Source organism: Rana temporaria, chromosome 2, assembly GCF_905171775.1.
Source record: "Rana temporaria chromosome 2, aRanTem1.1, whole genome shotgun sequence".
Lineage (NCBI taxonomy): Eukaryota > Metazoa > Chordata > Amphibia > Anura > Ranidae > Rana > Rana temporaria.
The window spans coordinates 249,658,357-249,678,343 of NC_053490.1; the positions used below are offsets into that span (position 1 = coordinate 249,658,357).

The window sequence follows — 19,987 nt, forward strand, 5'->3', positions numbered from 1 at the left end:
TTGGAGGCAATACGCAGTGCGGATGCATCGCACATATGTGAACCAGCCTCATTGAAAACAATGTATTTTGAAATGTCCTGCGAATTAGATGCGGTTTAAGCCGCACTCAATTCGCATAGGTGTGAACCTGGCCTCAAAGGAAGGTTTTATCTTAATGCATTAAGATAAAAAAAAAAAAAAACTTCGGTTTGTAGCAGCATCCCCATATGCATAGGAGGCCGCTGGTCACCGCCGGGAGGGTTATAAAAATAGGAGGGTTTAAAACCCCCCCCTTTAAAAAAAGGAGAGGGGGGCTAGGAGCAGCAAAGAGGGACCCAAGAAAAGGAGGATCACGGCTGCTCTGTGCAAATCCAACTGCACAGAGGAGGCAAGTATAACATATATATATATATAAAAAAAAAAAAAAAAAAAAAAAAACACACACATATTACTATGGAGCCTTTATAATCACCAAAAGGGTATTTTTTTTTTTTTTTTTTTTTACACAAAAGATTAAAACACATCTTTCTAAACCAATCCAATTTGAAAAAACATGTGAATTTTAGTATATGTTGTGTATAGGATAAATCACTATGCACAATGACATATCAAAGTGTTTCTTACTGTCTCACAGCCTTGGCCTAATAAATAAATACCTTGAGTGTATCAACTGGCCCATACAGGGCATAGCGATATCATCTCTAGAGAGCTTGCCTACCAATCACATGCTGGCGTTTATAATGCTCCCCCACAGCTCCTTAACTCATTTGTAACTGCAAGCCCATACATTGTGCAACTTCCATGTTTGATAGCAGTAAAGATTACACAGAGTTGATATCCCCAACCTCTTCATTGCACTTTGGGAGAAGGTCACATGCTTCCCCAAACCTGAAAGCACTAAGAATTTTGCAAGGGTCCGACCAAATTGATAGACCTACGGGCGAGCACAGTAATGCCTTGTACACACTAGGGTTGTCCCGATACCACTTTGAGACCGAGTACAAGTACCGATACTTTTTTTAATGTCATGTGACTTTTTTTTATACAGTGATTTTTATTATTTTGTTTTTAAAAGGGGGGGGGGGTAGTGGATTGTCAATGTGTTTTTCTTTGATTTACATTTTATTTTTTAAGTTATTACAATTTTTTTTTTTTTCATTTTTTTTTAAATAGGCCTTGTTGGCGGGGCTTTGGTGAGATATCAGGGGTCTTAACAGACCTCTGACATCTCTCCTTTAAGACAGAGAAAGGGACTAGGGACACAGATTCCCCAGTCCCTTTCTCAGCAGCCTCAGCTGAAATGAACGGAGAGAAGCTCCTCTCCATTCATAAACTGAAGCATCGTAAACACAGGTTACGATGCTCAGTTATGTGAATGGACAGAGTCAGTGGGGGGACAAGAATGGGGGGGGGGGGGGAGACGACAACACAGAGAAGACTAGTAACTCCCCCCACCACCCCGATACCTGACTGCCCAGGTATCGGGTGAAGCATCGGACCATTTCCCCCCCCCCCCCCGAGTACAAGTACTTGGGAAATGCTCGGTATCGGTGCCAATATTGGTATCGGGACATCCCTAGTACATACGATCGGAATTCCTGATGAAAAAAGTCAGACGGAAATATTTCATCAGATATTCCGACCGTGTGTGGGCCCCATCTGACTTTTTTCCATCAGAGTTTAGAAATAAAACAGTTTTTTTTTTTTGTTTTTATTGAAAAAAAAATAAAAATCATATTGGAAATTCCGATCATCTGTGTGGAACTCCGACTGAGGAAAAAAAAAAACACGCATGCTCAGAATCAAGTCAACACATGCTCGCAAGCATTGAACTTAATTTTCTCGGCTCATCGTAGTGTTTTACATCACCGCCTTTTTAGTGTGTATGCAAGACAGCTTGAATAAGAATTCCGACGGAAAATTCAAATCAGATTTAATACCATCGGAAATTCCGATCGTGTGTACAGGGCATACGTGTGAGCTTTTAAGACTTCACTCCGAATGGCAAACATTTTATAGTCTTTTTAAACAGTTCCTATACTTAGATATTTTTAGCATTAAAGCTCAGTTGTGCTAATGCAACAACACAGCTTTATAAATTAGTCTATCTTGGCATCCATTTTTTTTTTTATCAATAAACTTCCCAAAAGATTTAGAACAAAACAATGGTTCATCAACCAAAAAGGTAATTACTTAGCCATTCAACCTCATTTTCATGAACAATGAAGAAGGTTCTATTCATTCACTTCACCATGTTATCTTGCAATTGACTCATTTTTTCCAAGTAAAGAATTTATTCTTCCGTGGTACAATACAGGTAGTTCTTACAGCCTATAATCGTTTAAACAATATACAGTATAAAAGGACTTCCCAAGCGAGAAAAATGTACTTCAAATGCTAGATGTAAAATGGTTAGAAAGTCAGGAGGAGCATGACAGAATGCCCAAGTAAGTGCTGCTTTGTATGATTTACATGAGAAGAAATACATTTCCAAAGCACAAAAAAAAATTTAAGAAATGTAATAACCCTTTTTGTTTGTATTCATGTTTTATTGTCATTAAATCTCAGATCACAGTGGATTTTTGTTGTCCCTTAAGCCTCATACACACGATCTGACTTCCATTGGACTTTTCTGTGAATTTTTGTCCGAAGGGGCGTTGACCGTGAACTTAGTATGCATACACATGGCAGAATTTTTTCAGCCAACATTCACCAAATCATGCGGTTTTCTCAGCTCTTCACCGCCACCCTTGGGGCAACTTCTGCTATTGTTGTCTGATGTTTAGCATTGGTTCAGAGTATGCTCATTTGAACTTTGGATTTTAGTCCGATGGACTTGTGTACACACGATCGGATTATCCTCCATCGGACATTTGTGGTTGGAAAGTTTGAGAGCATGCACAGCAAACATTTGTCCAATGAAAAACTGAAAACATTTGTCTGATCGAGCATACACACGGTCGGATTGTCCGATCAAACACGTCCATCGGACAGTTGCTGTCAAAAAGTCTGTTGGTCAGTGTAAAGGCCCATACACACAAACAGAAATAGACTATTAAGCTGGCCATACATGGATCGAAATTAGGCAGGTTCAGCAGCGACTGGCTGAATTTAAATTCATGTATGAAGCCAGTGATTGTACAGAAGTTTATCTTCCAATCAACATCTGTACAATCAGCCTGTTGGATAAATCCGGCAGCACTGATCAGTGTGTTTTGGCAGCTGGGAAGTCTCCTGCTGTCAGAGCACACTAGCTGAATGGAAGCGATTCCCCCCCCCCCCCCATTGACCTTGAATGTGTGGATAGGGGACACATTTTCAGTCACTAAAGAAAACTAAGATTAAACCTCTGATAACATGCAATTCGGGAGAGTGAGACTCTCTGACATCACTGTGTTTTAGCTTGTAACTATGAGCAATCATATGTGCTACTTCATATAACTACTATTTTAATTAAGAGTGCACTGCTATATATGTGATATGATCCCAGAAACGCTGTATATGTAAACCGGCACTATGGCTGCGCACACATCTATTCTCCATTCATTAAACAGTTCTCCAATGACTATAAATAAATGTGACCATTAGTCACCAGGTACGCCTCCTGAAGACGCAATCACGAAACGTACGTCGAGGCGGTACCTGGTCACGTTGTCCTTCGCCACTTCCAGTCCCGTGTTAGTTACTTGTGCGTGGTAGAGCGCACGCTGTTCACGGAGGTGAACACGAGACATATCTAGCATACCGATTCGAAAACAAGTCAGCAGCCTCAGTGCCGGGATAAGGCACTTTTTATTGTAAGCATTAGGCTTTTTAAATATTTTAATAAAACGGTATCTTGCTATAGATGTTTATTTGCTTTTTTCATATATCCTGCCTTGTACTGTGAGGAAGAAGTTTAGTTGTACAGCTCCTGGCCATAATTATATGCAAGCAGGCATTAGCCTGCCAAAGCGATATTTGACTCTATTTTTTTTTTACTAAAGAAGTCAAATACATCTGGTAAGCAGATAATAAATACGTCACTTTGGGAGTCGTTCGTTTTGGTGAAGGAGTACTCAATTTCCAGTGTGGAATTCAGATCACCTTACAACAATCGTCATATGATTGGACTATGATGCAAATTTAAGAACACTTTTTTGGGACTAATTTTTTTTTTATCATATGCATTATGCTTTACATTTTAGATTTTCAATATGGACTTTTAAGGATGCTTTTTGCATGGTTTAAATCACTTATCTTAATTTCACTATTGTATGTGTTATGCAGGTGTGCCTTATGGGCTTGCCTGTAGGTACAAGTAGTGTAACAGAGTTTACTACCACTTTAAAGCAGAATTCCAACTTTCTTTTCAATAGAACTGAATGGAATGATCAATCCCAGCATAGATCATTCCTCTGTACCATATTGCTTAGGTGTTTGCTGATCCCCTGATATTCTGGGTTTAGTTGTGGCTTTGTATCGTGCGACTTTCTGTATATCCTACTGATAGACTGACTGTATCTTCCACAGCCACTTCCTGCAGCAGCTAGTCTGCAACACTCCACTTTGTAGTCTTTCAGACTCTGTAAATGTAATTTCCCTCCCAGCTCTGATGGTGGGTGTGATTGAATACATCCCCAATTAGCATTCAGTCCTGCCCAGTCACACCTACAGGAAGAGTCCAAACCTCCCAATCCCCACCTCACTGATCCGAGCATTGGATCTTGTTCACACTTGCTCAAAATACTGATGCTTAAACACACTTATAAAGTTAATACCAGTTGTTTGCATCATGTTTAACTTGCATACTCCCCAAAAGCCCATGCACATTTGACAAGGGCTCAAAAAGCACCCCAGATGCCTAGGTTTTTTCTTGGCTGCTGTGAACAAGGCCCAACTTCCTGCAAACATGCCAGTGAATTTCCATAGACTTAAATATAGGGTGTTGAGGTGCGTCAACACCTTCCAAACTCCACATGAAGCTTAAGCAAGCAACGCAAACCCTACGTTTTGATAATGTGAACAGTACTGTGCACTGCCCATCGTATTAAGTGCAGACTACTTAATGCCCGTGTGAACAGGTGCTTACGAAGAAAAAAAAAAAAAAAAAAGAAAAAAAACAAACACACACACACACACACCTTTTTTAGAATGTATACACAGCCTGCTGTGAAAGGTAGTTTTGCAGATTCAAGGAAGGGATTAAATATATTCAATATGCAGGCCACACTAGCTGAACATGTTTTGTGACTTTCAGCGCAACCATCGTTCTGATGCAACTTTGAGGAATCATTTTTTTTCTCCAAAATGCACGGCAAAGCATGACTTTTTTGCGGGTTGCTTTGTGTTCGGCAAATGAATGGTAATAAAGCAGACTGCCACAAGTTTTCTAAATGTAAATCATACGTTTCTTGCTTGTTGCTGTGCATTTGGAAATACACAGGTACGAACGGTAATGCAAGAGTGATACGCATTGCCTCGAATTTTTAAATGAGCGGCAAGGCATGCGGGTTCTTGCAGGTTACTGTGCGTTTGGAAACATGCAAAAAAATTGATAACGCAAGTACGCTGTGGGCTACCGTGCATTAGAAAAGTCCCAGATTCAAATGGTAACGCAGGCACATTGTGCGTTGATGCACATGCTTTAAAAAAAAAAAAAAAAAGTTAGACTTACCGGTAACTTGTTTTCCATGAGTCCTTCAGGACAGCACCTTGAGAGCGTGGCTCCACCCACTTGACAGGAAACACACCTCCACCAAACTTCTTAAAAGGGAGGCGCCTTCCTCTTATCAGTATTAGTAGAGAAACCTCCGGCCCAAGCTGGAACACATAATCAGAGTATGGTTAGTCACAGCATAATATTTAAAACAATAAGGGCAGGTTGCTGCTGTCCTGAAAGACTCATGGAAAACAAGTTACCGGTAAGCCTAACTTGACTTTTCCCTTATCGTCTTTCAGGACAGCACCTTGAGAGGATAACAGAGTTACCCACTTAGGGAGGGACCACAGCCTGCAAGACCTTTCTGCCAAAAGCCTGATCGCTTGCTGACAGAAGATCCAGTCTGTAATGACGGACGAACGTAAGGTAACTTGACCACGTGGCCGGCTTGCAGATTTGATCTGGGGTGGCACCAGCCATTTCTGCCCATGTAGTGGCCTGAGCTCTAGTAGAGTGTGCTCTAATTCCCAATGGGGGAGATAGCCCTGCTTGGGAGTATGCTTCCAGAATAGTGTTTTTTTAGCCATCTAGCTATTGACCCCTTAGACGCTTGGTGGCCCTTCTTTTTCCCTGAAAAAAAGTATGAACAAGGAGTATGAAAATCGAAAATCCTTGGTCACTTCAAGGTAATGGGGTAAGGTTCTTCTCACAGCCAACATGTGAAATTGGTGTTCCTTCTCCCCTGACAATTTCCTGCGACCGATTGAGGGCCGACGCCACTTTTGGTAGAAAGGCTGGATCAGTCTTTAGTACAACCCTGTTCATACGCTATGGGGATATGCAGATAGGCATCTCGCAGGTCGATTGATGCCATAAAGCACTCCTTTGTCAAAAGATTTAGTCCATACAGAATTTTTTGTATAGGACTGATCTGTTCAGCGGCTTCAGGTTGAGAATAAGTCTGAAACTTCCGGACGGCTTTTATCATGACTATGTGGGAATAAAACCCCCGATATAGCTCCCCTTGTGGTACTTGAGTTACAACCCCCTGGTTCATCAGATCCTTCAATAGGCTCTTCATTGCTAGGGACTTGACTATATCTCTTGGTAGATTTGTCAACAGGTACCTCTCTGGGGGAGGGTCCGAGAACTCTATTCTGTAACCTTGGGACAAAGAGAAAGAGAAAGAGAAAAAACTGATTTTCTGTTATGCTTGCCCAGAAAGGGAGAAAACTTTGAAGTCTTCCCCCACACCTGCAACCAGTTGTCATGGTGTTTTGCTGGTTGCCGCAGGAGGATGGAAAAGGACATTACCTTTGCCCTTTACCTTCTGCCCTGACCAACCTTTCTTCCTCACTTGAGTCTTGTTTTGTTCTTGAACCCTTTGGAGGACGAAAAAACCTTTTGCCCGTCTGATTTTTCTTCTCGACAGGGAAAGATTTCTTTTTGTCTGCAGTTCTGTCGAGCACTGCATCTAAAAATCGGGGCCAAACAATAAATCCCCTTGAAAGGGTACTCCACACAGCTTGTTTTTAGATGCTGTGTCCCCCCGGCCAGGTTTTTAACCACAGTGCCCTCCTAACTGAATTAGTAAGGGCCGCAGATCTTGCCGTCATTCTGATAGGCTACAGCGAATTACATGAATAGCTTTTAGGAGGCCATCAACTTGTTCCAAAAACAATTTATATTTTGAAGACATTCTCCAGCTCATCCTGCTCCTCATCTGATTTCTGAGAATGTGAGGGGGGGGGGGGGGAAGGACCTTCCTGGTTCAGAGGACTCTCTTCTGCCTCCACTACAGGGACTAACAGTGAGTCTTGTGAGGTAGAGGTCTGTCTCATGGATGAGGTAGAGGTCTGTCTCACGGATGGTTTCGTGAGTGAGGACTTAAAGGACTGAATAGTAGCATCCAATTCTTTAACAGATGTGATTATGTCGCTGCAAGCGGCAGACGCTTCCTCCTTCACCAACGAGTCAATACATGTCCGACATGAACACTCACACCCCCCCTAAGGTTCCACTCGCTGCAGATCCTGCGTCCATGTTGAGGCAGCAGCGTGATGCTGGTGGCCAAACTGCCGGTTCCGGACTCCACTAGCGCCACTGTACCGGACCAGAACCAGCTAACAAGGCACCAGACCTGTTCCTCCCTCGGCGCTTCCTGGCGGAAATTACGTCCATGCCCTGCGCCCGCTCGTAGGATGCCGCCCCTTCCGGTTACCTCACTTCCGGGGGAAGCAGCCCGACTGACCTTCCCAAGATGGCAGCGGCGTTCGGCTGCCCGGACAGGAAAAAAAAGATGTCCGCGCCTTCTACCTTGTCAAGGAGCAGTATCCCAGAGCAGTCCCTGGCTCACTGAGCACCGATGAGGGAGAAGGAGCCCATGCACAAGGCACTCTCTATCCAGTGAATGGGAGGAACAGACTCGGAGGTAAGGAAAAAATAAAAAAAAAAAAGTAGGGTAGGGAGATAAGACCTCTCAGGTAGTACCTAGAGAGCTCCTAACCCCCACATGTGTTCCCGCCGGAGGAAAAACAAAGACTGATAAGTGAAAGGAGCCTCCCTTTTAAGAAGTTTGGTGGAGGTGTGTTTCCTGTCAAGTGGGTGGAGCCACGCTCTCAAGGTCCTGTCCTGAAAGACGATAAGGGAAAAAAACACGGCAATGCGTGCATTTTTTTTGTATATTGACGTGCTATCGGAAACACGCAGATGCAAATGAATGGTAACGCAATAGAAACGTGCTTTGCCATGTGTTTGACATGAACAACTCATGCATTACTTTTATGGATTGCTACACATTCAGCAACTCATACAATGAGACTGCAGCCTAAACGGTAACACAAGCGTGACACACATTGGGGTGCAATTTTGAAACGCATTGCAAAGTGCATTTTTTTTTGCAGATTGCTGTACATTCAGATGGGAACAAAAAAGGTAAAAGGTAAAGTGTTGCCATGCGTGTGTGGTTTCTGTGCTGGCTGCGTTAGAAAAATGCAAAAATGACAATGCAGCCTAAATGGTGATACATTGCTGCTCGTTTTCAAAACACACGGCAACGTATGCATTTTTTTTATTGCAGATTGCTGCGCATTCAGAAATGCACAGATGAGAACACAGCCTAAATAGTAATGCAGAAAAAGAGACCGCCGCTCCAGGCAAATGCAATAAGCAATCAATGTCCTCCTCAAAGACCGTGGGTGCTGGCAATGCACAAAGCAAAAATCAATGAAAAGAATTCATAGACAGCCACACCCCAAAATAAACCCAAAAACGTAGCCTTTATTGGTGTAAAAAGGATAAAAAGCACTACAAAGCACAACACAGCAAGCAGTGGAGTTAAAAATCTGATGCGTTTCGCACAATCAGTGCTTAGTCATAGCTAGGACTAAGCACTGATTGTGCGAAACACGTCAGCTTTTTTACCCCAATAAAGGCTACCTTTTTAGGTTTATTTTGGTGTGCGGCTGTCCATGAATTTGTTTCATTGATTTTAAATAGTAATGCAGGCACTGGCAGGCTATAGTGAATGCAGAGTCCCAACGACATTTAATACATTTTTTTTTTTTTTTTTTTTTTTTTTTTACATTTCATGTTTATCGTACTGCCATTCAACACTCGTGTCTAATTAGTTTCCCGATGTCTGGTTTAATAGAAACGTATATAATGGATTCCTGGCCGTTATCTTGCTTGTGGGCATGTGAAGCCCACAAGTATATAGTAGCCGAGTGACCACCATGCACTGCCCCGTTCTCGCGCATGGGCTTGCAGCACAATTCTATAGCCCTCACCGCTGCCCACTAACTCCTAGGAAATGATGACACGCATCCTCCCAGGAGCAGTATCGAGCAGAGGCGCCGAGGGAAGAGACGTAAGGAGCCGCGGTGAGGAAGGGGAAGATTTCAAGGGACCACATTGCAACAGGCAAGAAAAAACCCAGTTTTAAAATTACAACTTTAAAAGTTGCAAATATCCCTCTCAAAAAAAAAAAAAAGACACTTTTTGATAAAGCAGGCATCTTGGGTAGAACAATGTTTGCTTCGAAAAAGGTATGCCATTATTTATACCCACAGGAATATTCACATACAAACTTAGTAAGAACAAGCCATCAGCAAACCACAAAGCAAGAGACAGGAATTTAACATGACAACTGAGTGACAGGTTGGCATGGAACCAGCAAGAGAATTGAGTGCCAAATGGGAAAACAGGGAAGATAATCATAAAGCGCCAGTCTATGGGGGACAACATGCAGATCTCAAGGGGGAGGGGGGGCTGGGGAATCTACCAAAAGAGCAGAACTAAACAGTCACAAATTATGCACATACTATAGCTGCAGTCTATTAACATATCTTCTACCCATGGCGATACAAATGGGGGATTTTATACTTTATTTTTAATTGGCCAAGATGTTAAAGTTATTTAAATATGCATTTAGGTTTGTTTTTACAATTTGTGCATAGAAAATGAGGATGCTTACCTTGGGATGGGTTTGTCAAATTATTAATATACAGGATTTACAGTAGGGGTCTCAAACTGGTGGCCCTCCAGCTGTTTCAGAACTACAAGTCCCATGAGGCATTGCAAGGTTGACAGTTACAAGCATGACTCCCACAGGCAGAGGCATGATGGTACTTTTAGTTCCACAACAGCTGGAGGGCCGCCAGTTTGAGACCCCTGATTTACAGTATCTCACAAAAGTACACCCCTCACATTTTTTCTTTTCAGGTGAGAACACTGAAGAAATGACACTTTGCTACAATGTAAAGTAGTGAGTGTACAACTTGTCCAACATCGTAAATTTGCTGTCCCCTCAAAATAACTCAACACAGCCATCAATGTCCAAACCGCTGGCAACAAAAGTGAGTACACCCCTAAGTAAAAATGTCCAAATTAGGAAATTTGCCATTCCCCCCCCCCCCCCCGGTGTCATGTGACTCAGTGTTACAAGGTCTCAAGTGTGAATAGGGAGCAGGTGTGTTAAATTTGGTGTTATCGTTCTAACTCTCTTATACTGGTCAGTTAAAAATGACACCTCATGGCAAAGAGCTATGAGGAACTAACAAAAAAAAAAAAAAAAAAAAAACGAACTATTGCTCTACATAAAGATGGCCTAGGCAAAAAGATCATACAACGGTTTAACAGGACAGGTTCGCTCAGAACAGGCCTCACCAGGGTCGACCAAAGAAGTTGAGTGCATGTGCTTGGCATATCCAGAGGTTGTCTGAGAAATAGATGTACGAGTGCTGCCAGCATTGCTGCAGAGGTTGTAGGGGGTGGGCAGCTTGTCAGTGCTCAGACCATATGCTGCATCAAATTGGCCTGCATGGCTGTCGTCCCAGAAGGAAGCCTCTTCTAAAGATAATGCACAAGAAAGCCTGCAAACAGTTTGGTGAAGACAAGCACCCCAAGGACATGGATTACTGGAACCGTGTCCTGTGGTCTGATGAGACCAAGATAAACTTATTTGGCTCAGATGGTGTCAAGCATGTGTGGCGGCAACCAGGTGAGGAGTACAAAGACAAGTGTGTCTTGCCTACAATCAAGCATTGTGGTGGGAGTGTCATGGTCTGGGGCTGTATGAGTGCTGCCAGCATGATCCCCCTTTGGAGATTGGGCCGCAGGGCATTATTCCAACATAATGACCCCAAACACCTCCAAGATGACCAATGCCTTGCTAAAGAAGCTGAGGGTAAAGGCAATGGACTGACCAAGCATGTCTCCAGACCTAAACCCTATTGAGCATCTGTAGGGCATCCTGAAACGGAAGGTGGAGGAGCGCAAGGTCTCCAACATCCACCAGCTCTGTGATGTCCTCATCTGTACTGTACTAAAGACACTGGCTGGGAAGGGGTGAACATCAGGGGGTTATCAAAAGGGTCAAACATGTGCTTAACCTGTGTGGGATGTGCTCGTACTATGGAAAGGCATAGATCCATGTTTCTACTTTGCAGAAAACACAGGATCAATACCTTCCCTACTCTCAGAACAGCAGTCTGCCTTATTTACATAGGCAGACAGCCATTCTGCTTGATTCCCGAATGATCGGCGGGTCCCGGCAGAGATCAACCCACCTGACCCGCTGATTGGCTCCCACTGTGTCCAATCACAGCAGGATGCCAGTTGCACGTGGGCACACCCCAGACCGGGACGTGCAGGATCATGTACTAGGTACGCGATCCTGAGTAGGAGAGCCGCATATATATTTTATACACGCACACAGTATACTGTCGCAGAGCAGCTAAAAGACAAAAAAAAAATAAAAAAAATGCAAGCGCTTCATTTATTACTTAGAATGAAGGACCCATTAATACAACAATGTGTGCTGCGTGTGTTGACATGCACTGCGTTGCATTTACCAGCTCAAGTAAAAAAACTCACAATACAAAAAAAATGCAAGTAGGCATACTTGTTCGCAGCCGTGACCAGGTGTTGTGCGGCGCTGCAGCCTGCTGCTGTGCATATAGTTGTTTTGTACGGCAAGGTGCCATCTGCAATGAATGGCACTGCAGTGCACCAATACATGCAATGTGCCTTGCTGCAGCACAAGTGTGAACAGATCACAACAAATAATGAACAAACTCAATGGGAAAAAAATAGAAATATATATATATATATATATATATATATATATATCACAGTATTAATTTAGATACTGCACACTTCGATCATTTTGTTCAGCAAAGCTTGTGATTCAACAAACCCTGAAAGACAGTGCAGTCAATGCTCTAAGCAGTTTATTATCAAATCACACTACCATGATACAAGCATGAAAAGCAATTGACTGCTGACCCTCTCAGTGAGAGTGGTGATCAACAGAACAAGCTCATATCCCTAAACAGAGATCAGTACTAGATAAAAAAAAAACACCCTGCCCCAAGAGACATGTAGAGGACGACGACGATACAGCCCTTGTCCACAGAGGTTTTGTTATACTGACCTGGTGATTTTTTCTGCCCATAATAAATTGTCTGCAGATCCAGAGAGTAATACCAATTCCAGCACATGCATAGATGTAAAATCTGTTCATCCACAAAAGCATTAAATTTGTATGCACAAAAACCCAAGGGTCGGAAGACGCATCTGAAAAAGCAGAGAAGCACAACTTCAAGGAGAGAAAAAAAAATAATCCAAAAAGTACAATATACATGCATAGGTATATAATAAAGATGTCATAAAAGTTTACCATCACCACCAGGAGGCTTCCAGGCTAGAGCTCACCTTAGGAGGAACTTTCAAATATTTGCCATAGCCTTGGAAGATCTCAACAGATGTTGCTGTATTGTACAGCATTTGGTCCACAGTACATGAATAAGATCTGGCTCATGAATATGCAACTCTCCTCCAGATAAGGTAACTTTGCAGTTAAGCAATTTGTTTTGCTACACTTCGTGGGAACAGAAGTTTCCCTGTTAAAGCCTATATTTGATTGGAAAGGGTTTAAAGCCGAACGTCAAGCAAACTACTAATTAACCACTTAGCACCCAGGCCAATTCTGACATTTCTCTCCTACATGTAAAAATCATATTCTTTTTGCTAGAAAATTACATAGATCCCCAAACATATACAATGGCGATCATTGCAACTTTTTACCCCTTACATGGTATTTGCGCAGCAATTTTTCAAGCAAATTTTTTTTGCATAAAGTGAAAGATGAAGTTACGCCAAGTAAATAGATAACAAAGATGTCATGCTTCACGCTCGTCGAATAGCGCCAAACTTTGGCACTTAACCCACTTCCATACAAGGCATTTTCACCCCCCTCCTGCCCAGACCAATTTTTAGCGCTGTTGCACTTTGAATGACAATTGCGCGGTCATGCAACACTGTACCCAAATTAAATCTTTATGTTTCCCCCCCCCCCCCACAAATAGAGCTTTCGATTGGTGGTATTTGATCATCTCTGCGGTTATTTTTTGCGCTATAAACAAAAGAAGAGCAACAATTTTGAAAAAACACCATATTTTTGACTTTTTGATTTAATAAATATCACTTTTTTGTTATTTATTTTTTTACATTTTTTTTCCTTAGTTTACACCGATACGTATTCTACTACATTTTATTTTTTTTTACCAAAAACGCAATAAGCGTATATTGATTGGTTTGCGCAAAAGTTATAGCGTCAACAAAATAAGGGCTAGATTTATGGCATATTTTTTTATTTTATTTTTTTACTAGTAATGGCGGCGATCCGTGATTTTTATTGTGACCGTGACATTGCGGCAGACACATCGGACACTTTTGGCCCCTTTTTTGGACCATTCACATTTATACAGCAATTAGTGCTATAAAACTGTACAGATTACTGTGTAAATGTGACTGGCAGGGAAGGGGTTAACACTAGGGGGCGCTGAAAGTGTTAATATGTTCCCTAAAGTGTGTTCTAACTGTAGGGGGAGGGGGGACTCACAAGGGGAGGAGACCTATCTGTGTCCCTCTGTACTGGGAACACACATCGGTCTCCTCACCTCTGACAGGAGGTGGATCTGTGCGTTTACACACACAGATCCACACTCCAGCCGTGATTGCCGGCAATCGCGGGGTGCCCGGCGGACATCGCGGCCACCGGGCAAGTGCACCGGGTCGTGAGCGCGCGCACCCCCTAGCGGCCGCGATGCAAAGAACGTCATATGACGTCCACTCTGAGGGACAGACAGTTCCTGTCGACGTCATTACTATGGCTCAGTAGGGAACTGGTTAAAGATCACCATAGGCGACACTTTAATTTTTTTTTTACTGGTTACATGTTTTGAGATACAGAGGGCTAGAATTATTGCTCTCGTTCACAGCGACACCTCACGTGTGGTTTGAAAATCGTTTTCATATGTGGGCAGGACTTACGTATGCGTTCGCCTCAGCGTGCGAGCACACGGGGACAGGGGCCCTTTAAAAACTTTTTCTTAAACTTTATTTTAACCCATTTTTTTATTTTGACATGTTTAAAAAAAAATGAATACAATTTTATCACTTTTATTCCTGTCATGGACCTTGGAATCCCACTGCTGCCACCAATGTAACGAGACCCTTGCTCGCTCGCTTCCGCTCTCCCAACACTCCTCTGCTACCAGTGAGTCAGCTTGCAGGTCGCAACGTCTGATGGTTCGGTCATCCAAGGCTCCGGGATCCGAACTACAGCTATGTGCCGTTCGGAATCCATTAGAACAAACACCAGGCAGGCTGTAAGTTCAAACAGGAAGACCTTTATTGGAAACACACTTTTATACAGAATTTGGAACATCCCGCCCCCAACAACTGCTTTCCTATTGGTCAATTGTAAAGTACATGGAGTCCTCCTTCAGGTCCTCGTAGCCATGCAAATGAGGACAGCAGGTATGGGTCCGATAGTTTGATTAGAAGGACTGTTATGTGTAATGAGACAGAAACCACAGGGGGCAATCACTGTACACAATAGCCAGACACAGAACAATGGAGCCTTAAGACCGGGCAGAAGACCCCCCCCCCCCACTGTGTAACAGATTTCAAGGAGGAACACTTCTGCATTCCAAGGTCCATGACAATACTTCCCCTGGGAAACAGTTCAACAGCCACAGTGGGACCCCGAACGGGTCAACTCGAGGATGTTGGAAAAGTAGTCTTAAGGTTCCAGGTCTGTCTGCCGGGGTAAACCCTCCCGTCTCAGTACCAGCATGTCCCGGGTCCCCAGTATCTTTTCTGGCCCATAGTCTGTCGGTCAGAGGCCCGCCCCCAGTCCCTTCCAAAACACAGAGTGACAGTGGGTTCTGTCAATTCCCATTACCGCTTCCAATCTGAGGCGGCGGCGTTTTTTTTAATGCAGAGGCCAGGCGTGACATCATGACATCACTCCCAGCCTCAGACGATCAGAGACTCCGGCGACCATCTGGTCCATCGGAAATCTCAATGGTAAGCATCCATGAGAAACACCGGAGGGTGGCGGGAGGGGGGACGTCCCCTTTCGTCGCCCGTAAGAAAGATCAAGCGGCAGAACAGCAGCTATAATCCTTTTGGCGTAAGAAATCGCTAGCTGAAAACAGCAATATCTGAATGATGCCTGTAGCTGCAAGCATTATTGAGATATACCACCACAAAGCTCAGGACGTCATATGACGGCCTCTGGGCGCCAAGTGGTTAAAACAAAATATGGCAGCACTTTCCAATCGATTTGTAATTCTGTCCTTCCAGTCCTGAGATTTAGACAGCTCTTCCACAAAGCACAGCACTGTCTGCCAGATCAGGATACCGGAACTACAGTTACGTATGAAATAGGGGGTGTGGTGGTGCTTGCTAATATTTATAATCATGTAGAAAGAAAACGGATAAGCTAAATCTAGCCAATAATAAGACAGTAGAAAGTGATAAGCTGGCTTAATACACAAAAACTGAATAAATGTGTGAATAAAAATATCAATAATGATAAAAAATGTTTCACTCCTAGTCCTTGACCCACCAAACAACAAATGATGAGGGGGATGAATGAAGTCATTTTAGTGAGAGACAAAATAAATAGTGTGAATAGTAACAATGTAATATTGCAAAAACACACTAAAAGATGGTTAAATAACTGACAAATTATTGAATCCAATATGTGCAAGTAAAAGTAATATAATCCTTGTGTTTGTGGAACCATAAGATCCACCAGTAGCATCAAGGTAAATAAGCCACTAGAAAAATACATGTGTGACAAAGAAAAATAGTATATAAATATATGTAATGGTCTCTAGTGCACACTCGTGCAAGAATAAATAATATTAGAAAAATATTCAAGTGATCCAAGAAATATGTGCTTCAGCGTATAGTTTCCAAAGTGCATAGTGCTCCAATGTAAGCAAAGAAAAACCAGAATAAAGTGCTTAAATCAATCATTTCAAAAGTGCATCAGTGCTTGTAAACAATAATGAAGTCCACCACAAGTTCCCACGGTGTAGCTGTGCAAAGAAACAGTGCTTTGTTTTCACAAGCCTCTCACCTCAAGAAAGGCTAGACTGAGCCTATAATGCTGCTGGCTTGTCAAGCACAGCAGATTCCGATGTGGATCAGCGTCCCATGGCCAGGCTGTTGCTCCAATCCCCCACCTGAAGATTCCCAAGACACAGCAGCGCTCCCCGGATGGATGGCACTCCAATATATTGATATGGCCTTGGTATTCCTCATGTGGTTTTTTCAATATCCAACAGAGGGGGTACAATTACCTGCATTCTGCATTGTGAATAGAGTTTTTAAACACATTCTTCTATTTCACCACTAGAGAGATTTACTATTTTTGTTATGTTTATATTTTAACACCGAATTCATTTATTGTACTTCGCCATGATGATTGTTTTTATTAACTATTTGGGTATATTTTTCAAGCGATTATGCCCGCCATCGTGTTGCCGATCTGGTCTCGATGGCTTGGCATATAAAAGTCACCATCTTACCTACGGCTCCCCATCCTAGGATTAAGTGGCGTGTACAGCCACGCAACACGTCACGAAGGAGGAGAGCCGTCGGTGACGTCATATCCGCTTGCGGCCGAGAGTGGAGATATCCTGTGTTACATGCTTACGCCGTCTGTTACACTGCATTACTGTGAGTGTGTTTATTTATCTATTAAAATCGTTGTTACGTTTTACACCATGGAGTTTCCACTGTTTGAGTGCCATCCATCCGGGGAATCTTCAGCTGGGGGATTGGAGTAACAGCCTGGCCATGGGACGCTGATCCACAGCGGAATCTGCTGTGCTTGACAAGCCAGCAGCATTATAGGCTCAGTCTAGCCTTTCTTGAGGTGAGAGGCTTGTGAAAACAAAGCACTGTTTCTTTGCACAGCTACACCGTGGGAACTTGTGGTGGACTTCATTATATTATATTATTTATTTTTACTTGCACATATTGGATTCAATAATTGATGTCAGTTATTTAACCATCTTTTAGTGTGTTTTTGCAATATTACATTGTTACTATTCACACTATTTATTTTGTCTCACTAAAATCACTTCATTCATCTCCCTCATCATTTGTTGATGTTTGGTGGGTCAAGGACTAGGAGTGAAAAAATTTATGATTTTTATCATTATTGATATTTTTATTCACACATTTATTCAGTTTTTGTGTATTAACCACACAGAGCTCCACGTCCCTGCTCTGTCATTACCGATCGCGGGTACCTGGCGGACATCGCGACCGCCAGGCACGCGCATCGGCATCTCGGGGGCGCGCCCCCCAGTGGCCGGAGGAATCCAGGACGTCAATAGACATCCTGTTGGATTTTCAGAGCCACCGTGAAGACGTCATTTTACAATGACCCGGTGCTCAAGTGGTTAAGCCAGCCTAACACTTTCTACTGTCTTATTATTGGCTAGATTTAGCTTATCCGTTTTCTTCCTACACGATTATAAATATTAGCAAGCGCCACCACACCCCCCATTTCATATGTATGTTCAGTGTGTGAGCACCATTTAGTTGTGGCCGCTGCTTAGCATAGTATCAGTTTTTATTTTAGTATCTCAGTGCCCTGGTTAGTGTGGTTTTTGCGCATTAGTTCCCCCCTATACACACGGAACTACAGTTACAGCGCTACTAAATACACACTGTTTAATTTGCATTATCCCCTTCTATTTCTATATGTAGATGATGTAAATTATTATTGTATTTGGGGGGGGAAAAAAAAAAAATGTAAAAAAAAGTTAATCAATATACAACTGTCACAAGACCCAGCTTTTTCCAGCCTGTCTGCAGGGAAACATAAGCAGGAGGAACTTCTAGTCCTCTGCGGCTGGTCACATGTAAAAAAAAAAAAAAAAAAAAAAAAAAAAAAAAAAAAAAAAAAAACTTTTAAATTGTCATAAAAAATATATATATATATATATAAAATTTGAAATCAAATCTATTAAACTTCTCCTCCAGCCTGTGTTTTAGAATAGGAGGGTTGTGAAGCCTCCATTAATCTACACGTAATATCCCACATCCATTGTGTTAGGCAGGATAGTGGGCATGGAGAGGGAGGGAGTGGGCTGTTATTTACCACTGTGTAAACACCCACATGTGTAACTATATGGTCACATAGGCTGCTCAGATGTGATAACTCATCGGTTGTTAAGGACACAGCAGCTGGCTTCCCAACCTGCTCCTTAGCAACCAGCTATATACAGTGAATGGAAGGAACGAAAAAAAAAAAAAAAACGGACACACAGCACACCAAAAAGCAACGTGCATAGATGTGAATCGAGCCTTAGATCTGCCATACAGTGAATTAAAAGGTACTGGTACCAATAGTGATCATATCATCATTCAATAAATTATGTAAAATATTCACTTCAATTATCCAATCATGAAAGAAAAAAAAAAAAAAAAAAAAAAAAAAGCAGGATTTTCCCCCCCCCCCTTTTCAAGTGAAAATAAATTAGCTTTTCACGTGTTTAAAATGTTCAAGTGTACACTTCAGATTACTAATCAGTGAAGATTCTACTAAACTCCTTTAAATTATCCCCATTTCCTTATTATCTAACTGAATAAAAAATGAATTTGACTGGTCAATATGAAGAATATCTCTACATTTATTAAATCTGTACAAGTGTGTCTAAAATCAAAGTTAAAACAAAATATATTTAACATTTTGTTAGCAGAAATATCCGATCCTTAAAACTCTCTCCCTCCCTACCACTTGCTGTTCAGCATTGTCCTGTAACAAAGAAAATCTTTTTTTTTTTTTTTTTTTCGCTTTCAAAATGAAATTTTCGTTTACTTTTTGTGCAAAAAAACACATACACACAGCAGTGATCAAATAGCCCCAAAATAAAGTTCTATTTGTGGGAACAAAATTATAAAAAAATAAATAAAAATTGTTTGGGTACAGTGTAGCATGACCACGCAATTGTCATTCAAAGTGTGACAGCGCTGAAAGATGGACTGGGCAGAAAGAGGGTGTAAGTGCCCAGTATCTTAGTGGTAAAGGGTGAACAAACCCTTTGTATTAAGAAATAGGACACATAAAAAGAACACAAGCTGAGTATATGATAGTTTGTACACACACACACATCCTGTGACTGCGTTTCAATATAAGGAAATCAGCATAGAGATAGAAGGATCAACGTAACATGCCTGAACAGTATCCTAAACCTGCGCTACAGAAGACCTCATTTGCCAAGCTGTCCAGCACATGTCCTATAGTGAGTACCCCCTGGTACATGACTTACCCTCCTCACTCTGAGCAGACACATGACCTGCTGCCATTAAGAACAGCAAAACTCCAATCTCCAACTCCATAACGAACAAACCCGGAGCACGCACCATAGCAGATAACGCAAGTCTACAGCTACACTCACGCTGCACTGGGGGCAGCCATGTTTGTTTCCGTATTGTTTTTTTTTTTTTTTTTTTTTTTTTTTTTTAAATAGCTTTATTGACAGATACAAT

The 19,987-nt window shown here is 42.2% G+C and overlaps 1 protein-coding gene across 2 annotated transcripts in view; it reads right to left on the reverse strand.

Moving 5' to 3' along the window:
* LOC120926629 (S-adenosyl-L-methionine-dependent tRNA 4-demethylwyosine synthase TYW1-like) overlaps positions 1-19,937 on the reverse strand; it is a 256,887-nt gene extending 236,950 nt beyond the window's left edge. For both annotated transcript variants that reach the window (XM_040336750.1, XM_040336749.1), the window contains exons 1-2: positions 19,768-19,937; positions 12,555-12,697 (exon numbers count right to left, since the gene is read on the reverse strand). In XM_040336750.1, coding sequence (XP_040192684.1) covers positions 12,555-12,697; positions 19,768-19,864 — 240 coding nt within the window. In that variant the 5' untranslated portion in view covers positions 19,865-19,937. The remainder of the gene's footprint in view (positions 1-12,554; positions 12,698-19,767) is intronic.
* Positions 19,938-19,987: the final 50 nt, after the last annotated feature.